The sequence below is a fragment of the Lotus japonicus genome, chromosome 2 (genome assembly GCF_012489685.1).
Source record: "Lotus japonicus ecotype B-129 chromosome 2, LjGifu_v1.2".
Classification (NCBI taxonomy): domain Eukaryota; kingdom Viridiplantae; phylum Streptophyta; class Magnoliopsida; order Fabales; family Fabaceae; genus Lotus; species Lotus japonicus.
Genome location: NC_080042.1, coordinates 40,783,402 through 40,790,765, shown reverse-complemented (window position 1 = coordinate 40,790,765; position 7,364 = coordinate 40,783,402). Strand labels below are relative to the sequence as shown.

Here is a 7,364-nt window from a genome sequence, read left to right as displayed (position 1 = left end):
TTTCTTTCTTTTTCCTAAAATCCTAGAATGGAGGATCCCTCCTCATTCTTCTGCACTCCTGGCGCTGCTCTGACCTCTCCTTCTCCAGACGCTCCAGTGCATACTGGATGTTGTTGAGATTGACGATCTGCTCATCCCTCTCCAGAATTTCTTCTGAAGTCTTGAGCTTCTTTTCTATGACTTCTTTCTCTTCCAGCAGCTTTAGTTCAAGCTGGCTGAGTTCTTGCACTTCCTCCACGAAGGCAAGGAATTCCCTCAAGTCTTTCTTCAACTCTGGACGCAGGTCTTCTTCCAGCAGTGTGCGTGTTAGCTCTGAGATGGTCTTTGTACCCTCTGGATGCCTTATGTTAAGGAACAAGTCCTCCTCAAAGGCCTTCTTTCTCAGCTCTTCTAGTGCTACGATGTATGATGCCATTTTTTTACTGACAATTGCTCGAGTTGTGAAGCTTACCTCTCTCTCCAACGCTTTATATAGGCTTCACTTTCTCTCTGAAAGTTAATGCTCCTACAGTTTCTCGAGGTTAAGTTCTTGGTAACTGACCCTCCTCTTTACTCCCTTGGCCGGTGGTAAACGTTCTTATCTTGCATTAACTCTTCTATTTATTTCGCCTAACTCTGATTCATGCATCGCTTTCATTTTCTTTAAACTTAGACCTTCTCTAAGGGGGAGTACCTTGTACTTCAAGCTAAGTTTTTCACACCCCAAGCTTTTTGCTTATGACAAAAAGGGGGAGTAAACCCAGTTTTTGATGTGTAAGATGTGTTAGTGTGATTTATTTTTCTTTTGGAGAATTTAAGAGTTCCACCTTTATGACCATAGATGTGTCACTGGGCAAATACAAGGAATACATTTCACTTCTTCTGAAGTGATTCTAATTTGACTCTGATACCCAAGACTCTGATACCTTGTCCGTGACTCTGATTACTTATGCGCTCTGATTACTCTATTTTCATCTATGTCATAAGTTTTTCACTCTGAACTCTTATATCATTTAGCTCAGAATCTAGACTTTACTAATGTTTTCATCAAGTATTAGATTCAGGGGGAGCTAAGCTCAGAATCAAGCAGTGACTTGAATTCAGAATGAGCAAGATAAACTATTCACATCAGGATAAGTCTTATTCTATATCTCTAAACTCTGAGTGAATTCAGTTTAATGTTTAAGAATTGTTCATCAAAAATCTTAGTTTTGTCATCATCAAAAAGGGGGAGATTGTAAGATCAAGTTTTGATCTAGTAGTACAACTCTATGTTTTGATGATTACAAGTTAACCTTTTGATATGAACAATTGTGGTACTCTAACGTGTTTTTCTGAGTGTGCTATTTACAGGCTCTGACCTCAACTCAATCTCACACAAATCAGAAGCACTGTGTATAAAGAGCGACCCAAGCAACGCTTTCGCATTCACCATGTTCAGTATGAACAGTGGAAAAGCTTCAGAAGTTCTGAAGTTATACAAACTCTGATGTGGACTCAGTCACTAGAAGTTCTGAAGATCCAGAAAGTCTGATAACCAAGAAACACTGAAGGCTCAGATATTCTGATGGTGTAGAAGACTCTGAAGATCCAGAAGCTGATTAGTGAAATTCTGATGTCCAGAAGCAAGATACTCTGAAGACCATGTACTTCCCTCTGAGTTCAGAATCAGAAGAAACAATGGTCAGAGGATCTGGGCTTTCCCTCTGACTCTGATCAACCGGCTTCACAAGTTCCAACATGAAGCTTTCTCCTGATCAGAAGTCTCCTAGGTTTAAAGGTCAAGTCGCTATCCAAGTACAAAAGCAACTGTACCTTCCTGACGACCTACCTAACAGTCTCAGACATAGCAGAAGCTGGATTTTCCAGAACTGCCCTCCAACGGTAGCATTTCCCATGCAACGCTCAACCCTAATCCTTGGAGTATATAAAGAGGCTGAAGACTGAAAGAAGCGGCTAGAAGCATTCACATACGCGCAAGAAAAATTCAAATTCTTCTAAGCTTTCTTTCATCTGAAATTCATTGAGTTTACTATTAGCTTTTTAGAAGCAAATCTCTTGTAAACAATTCTTTGATAAACAGTTTGTTTTGTTCCTTTAGGAGATCAAGGTTGATCGGATCCTAGAGAAGACTAAGAGAGTGAATCTTAGTGTGAGCTAAGTCAGTGTAATTGTTAGTCACTTGTAGGTTTCAAGTGCAGTTGTAACTCTTACCTGATTAGTGGATTGCCTTCATTCTAAGAAGGAAGAAATCACCTTAACGGGTGGACTGGAGTAGCTTGAGTGATTTATCAAGTGAACCTGGTTAAAATCCTTGTGTGCTTTTCTATCTCTTATCTTTAGCACTTAAGTTCTCGAAAGATTTGTCAAAATCTTTAAGGTGGAAGCTTTATCTTGAAAACGTTATTCAAACCCCCCCCTTTCTACCGTTTTTCATACCTTCACATTTCCCATGGAAAGACACATTATCAATAGGCACAACAGGAACATTCTGAGGAATGCGTTTTCCTGCAGGATGTCCTGGACATCTTCTTCAACTTCTGACCCTGATTCCTCAGCACCAACAAGAACCTTCTTCTTCTTTGCACTCTTAGCTTTGACATCTGTTTGTTTACCTTTTCCCTTCACATCCGCTTGCCTAGACTTGTAGGTTGCTCAAGTGGACTTCGACTTCTTCTGAGGAGCAGAAGATTCTTCAACAACAGGAGTCCTTCTTTTTCTCTTTATCCTGGAAGCAACACTATGAGGGAGAGACGCAGTCGAGGGAACATCATCATAGATCTTCTGATGAGGGGTTGGAGCCTGGCTGGACTCTTTGGACTGAGTGTCTACAGAGGACACATGCACTGGATCATCCTCCTTTGAAGAGGAAGAGGAACCAGGAGATTGAGTGGGTATACCTGAATCTTCATGAGCAGAGGATTCCTTTTCAGTAATTTCTTGATCAGGGGTTTCTTCAGGAACAGAAGCCTCAACATCGGGCACATCATCTTGATTGGAGCCAATAAGAGAGTTTTCTTCATAGAACTCTTCTTCATCAGAAACATCCTCATAAGAAGGAACATGCGAGGGAGCCTCATTGCGAACCTTGGACTTGTAAACCTTCCTTGCAGGGGTTCTTGTCTTCTTCTTCCCAGAAGATATCTTCGAGTCAGAGGGGGATTTGGAAGAACCACTTTTCAGACCCATGCATTTCACTCCAAGAGCAGTTTTCTCAATCTTTTCCTTGACATAATCGTTCTTTCCTGAGACTTGAGACATGATGAGATGTGAGCAAACACAAACTGAACACAGGAAATTGAGAGGAAGTTGAGAATGCAAGGAAACAAGAATTGTAAAATCAAGAATCACAATCGGTTGTGAGGAAACAATTTGCCCATTGTAGGTAGTTATAAGGCAATTGGACAATGATGCAGTTCTTTCTCTGTGGATGTTTCAACGGCAGTTAATGATGGTTAAGATAAAACTAGTCGTTAACACCTTTTGAAGCGTTAATTGCTATGCCCCTTCAAAGAGGCAAATCCCAAGACTTCCTCTTAATTTGTCAAAAGTACTTGCATCAAGGGGCTTTGTGAAAATGTTAGCCAATTGCTTGTCAACTGTAACATGCTCCAAAGTGAGAATTTTATCCTCCACCAAATCTCTAATAAAATGATGTCTTATGTCAATATGCTTGGTCCTACTTTGCTGTATTGGATTCTTGGAAATGTTAATTGCATGAGATTGTCGCAATACAATGTCATGACATCCTGTTCAACATCATACTCCTTAAGCATTTGCTTCATCCACAAGAGTTGTGTGCAACTACTTCCACCTGCAATATACTCTGCCTCTGCAGTAGATAATGATACACAGTTCTGCTTCTTACTAAACCATGAGATCAAATTAATCCCTAGGAAGAAACACCCTCCAGATGTGCTTTTTCTATCATCTGCATTACCTGCTCAATCTGCATCACAATACCCAACTAAAGAAGAATTTGTATCATGAGTATAGAGAATACCATAGACACTTGTGCCATTTATGTGCTTGATAATTCTCTTCACTTGTATTAGATGACTTGTCTTAGGAGCAGCTTGATACCTAGCACACACACCAACAACAAAGGTAATATCTGGTCTGCTAGCAGTAAGATACAATAGGCTTCCTATCATGCTTCTGTAGAGACTTTGATCAACATCTTCTCCCTTCTCATCCTTAGTCAATTTGATATGAGTTGTAGCTGGAGTTCTTTTGTGACCTGCCTTCTCTAGACCAAACTTCTTGACTAAGCCTTTAGCATACTTGCTCTGTGAAATGAACATGGAATCGTCCATTTGCTTGACTTGCTTCCCTAGGAAATAGTTCAATTCACCAACTAAGCTCATCTCAAACTCAGATTTCATTTGTCGGATGAAATGCTCCACCATCGTGTTTGACATTCCTCCAAAAACTATATCATCCAAATAAATTTGTGCTGTCATGAGCTTGCCTTTATCATTCTTCACAAATAGAGTTTTGTCAATTCCACCACTTCAAAAGACATGCAACCCCTAACAAGAGTCTTATGGATTCCAATCTAGCTACTAGAGCAAATGTCTCATCAAGTCTACTCCCTTTATCTGCGTATATCCTTGAGCAACCAGTCTTGCTTTGTTTCTGGTGACAATCCCATTTTCATCAGACTTTTTTTTGAAGATCCATTTGGGCCAATGATGTTTACTTCTCAGGTCTTGGTACTAAATCCTAAACTTCATTTCTTCTGAACTGATAAATTTCTTCTTGCATTGCATTTATCCAGTACTCATCAGTAAGAGCTTCCATGACATTGCTGGGTTCTATCTCTGAGATGAAGCATCCATAAGCAATAAGACTTCTGGATTTGGTTGTCACAAGAATTTTAGTCTAGAGAAGGCAGGTCACAAAAGAACTCAGTTCGGTGAAACTTCACCTACATCTGGAGGGTTTGCACCCAAAGAAAGGAAATCCATTATCTGAAGATTCAGGAATTATAGACACTCATGAACACTACAGTTCATAGTTCACTTTCTAATCTACCCACTGTATTTCTACTTCATATCTCAACCTAAGTATGAGAGCGCCTCTCACTTTCTCTCAAACACTGCCACAGTTATTGGTAACAAACAATCAACAATCATAGTTTGAAGAATCAAACAACGCAGAACACAACTTTTCCTTATAGATTCAGGGAGCAAAGTGTGTTTACAAGTAACAAGGACAAAGAACAATGTACTATCCTAAAACACTTGATCTGTCTCTATTAGCTTCGGTGGTCTTCTTGTTTTAGGTCTTCATCCTTTTATATCCTTCAACAGCGGCAACATAGATGCTAGGGTTAGCTTGGGCTGAGGAAACAGATTGCAACAACAATTTTAACAAAACACAATCTCCAAAGATCTTGTTACGTTTTGCACAAGTAAAGATAGAAACAAATATTTTATCAAAGATTGTTTCAACAAATAACAACCCACATTAAAACCCTCCTGGTAAAGCTACTTGAACCGCAAGTAACTTTTAAAAACATATCTTCATAAGATCTTCAAGGGCCCACAATAACGTTCCAAGCAGAGGACAGATGTCCTAGCTACACAAAGTCAGATGCCACAGCATCAGCTTCGAAAACCAGTTGTTTTTGACAAAATGCAAGACAACAAAGTAACAACTATCTCCCCCTTTGTCAAATTTTGTCTAAAACAACTTGAGAATTAGAGAGGGAAAACAAGAGAACCAAAACTCCCCCTTAGTAGCTGAACTCCCCCCCAAATGATGCATCCATAGCAACAGCAAGTAAACTCCATAAAACATAGTTGGAACAAAGAACATAGCAACAGAACATAGTAACTATCCAACAAGTGCAAACAAGCAAGAACTTGATCAAAAGCTAATCAACAAATGCACCAAGAAACATACAGTAGCAAAACAACCAGATACTTGCCTTTGTCTTAAACTTGTCTTCAAATTATTACAGACCAAAGCTACCAAATAGAAAAATAGTCTTCACAACAACAGAACATAGCAACAAAGTCTTCAACAAAACTACTTCCCCTTTTTAACACAAATTTGGCAAAGGGTGCACAAACTACAACAAAAAAAAAACAAAAGACAGTTACAAACACAAACTGCTACAATTAATCTTCAGAGCTTGATTCCTCTTCAGTTTCTTCTGCACTTTCTTCAGATCCTCCCTCTTCTTCAGTGCTTTCATCCTGAGTAGCAGTAGCAACAACACTTGGCTCAACTCCTTGACCTTCTTCCTCTTGAACCTTAAGGAGAAAAACATCAACCCTATACGTTCCTAGCAGTGCTGATCTTGATAGTCTCCTACAAAGCCTTAGAGACATCCTGTAATTCAGCAATAATGGCCTTAGTGCAAGATTCACTCACAGGGGCAGGGGTAGATGTCCTGCTAGATGGCACAACAATGTCTGGGACATGCGGCTCCAGGAACAAGCAATGATCCAAGTGATTGGAACACCCTTGGGCATAGCAACTTCATCAGCCTTGATGATCTGAGGATGCTGTTGAAGAATGATCTATGTAAGAAGAGATGGAAATGAGACTGGCAACTTCACAGCACAAGTGTCAACATTTTTCATGGTCTGCTCAAACACAAAAGAGCCAAAGTCAAAATCAGTAGAAGTGCCAATTTTATAGATCAACTTGGCAAGAGTAGTAGAAACCCCAGAATTATGTTGGGTAGGAACCCAATTCACAGCTCCATTCCTGTCAAGGATTGCATACTTCACACTCAGATTGCCTGTGGACAAAAACTTCTTGAAAGACCACTTCTTGACTTGGCCAGCAATAAGTTCCTTGACAATCACATCCAAGGACAGTTCCTCATCAACAAATTCATCAGCATTTCTTCCAAGTGCTTTGTGGATCACAGAAAGAGAGAATGCAACACACTTAGCCCTAACATAAAATTTTCTGAACTCAACACTCTCACGAAGTCCCACTTCCACAGAAAGATTCACTAGAAATTCCTTCAACAGCCTTTCATAACACTTTCCAACTTTGAGAATGGTCTTCATCAGCCCAGCCTTCTCAATGAGTGCAACCACTTCCTTGCACTAAACCACATCAGAGCCAACTTCCCTTTCCTTGGCAATTATGCGTTGACACACATACTTCCACTTCTGGACATTTTCTTCAACATGGAAAGACACATTATCAATAGAAACCGCAGGGACATTCTGAGGAATGCGTTTTCCTGCATATTTCTTCTTCTCAGAAGACAAGATGTCCTGGACATCCTCCTCACCATCAGACCCAAATTCCTCAACAGCAACAAGAATCTTTATATTCTTTGCACTCTTAGCCTTGACATCCTTTTGCTGACCTTTTCCCCTCACATCCACTGGCTTAGACTTGGAAGTTGCAGG

At 40.0% G+C, this 7,364-nt stretch overlaps 1 protein-coding gene across 1 annotated transcript; it reads right to left on the bottom strand.

Annotated features, from left to right (window-relative positions):
* Positions 1-6,107: 6,107 nt before the first annotated feature.
* Positions 6,108-7,013, bottom strand: LOC130736430 (uncharacterized). Its single transcript, XM_057588266.1, has 3 exons — positions 6,540-7,013; positions 6,364-6,497; positions 6,108-6,321 (listed from the first exon to the last, which is right to left on the bottom strand). The coding sequence occupies exons 1-3, from the start codon at positions 7,011-7,013 to the stop codon at positions 6,108-6,110; spliced, it is 822 nt and encodes a 273-aa protein (XP_057444249.1).
* Positions 7,014-7,364: the final 351 nt, after the last annotated feature.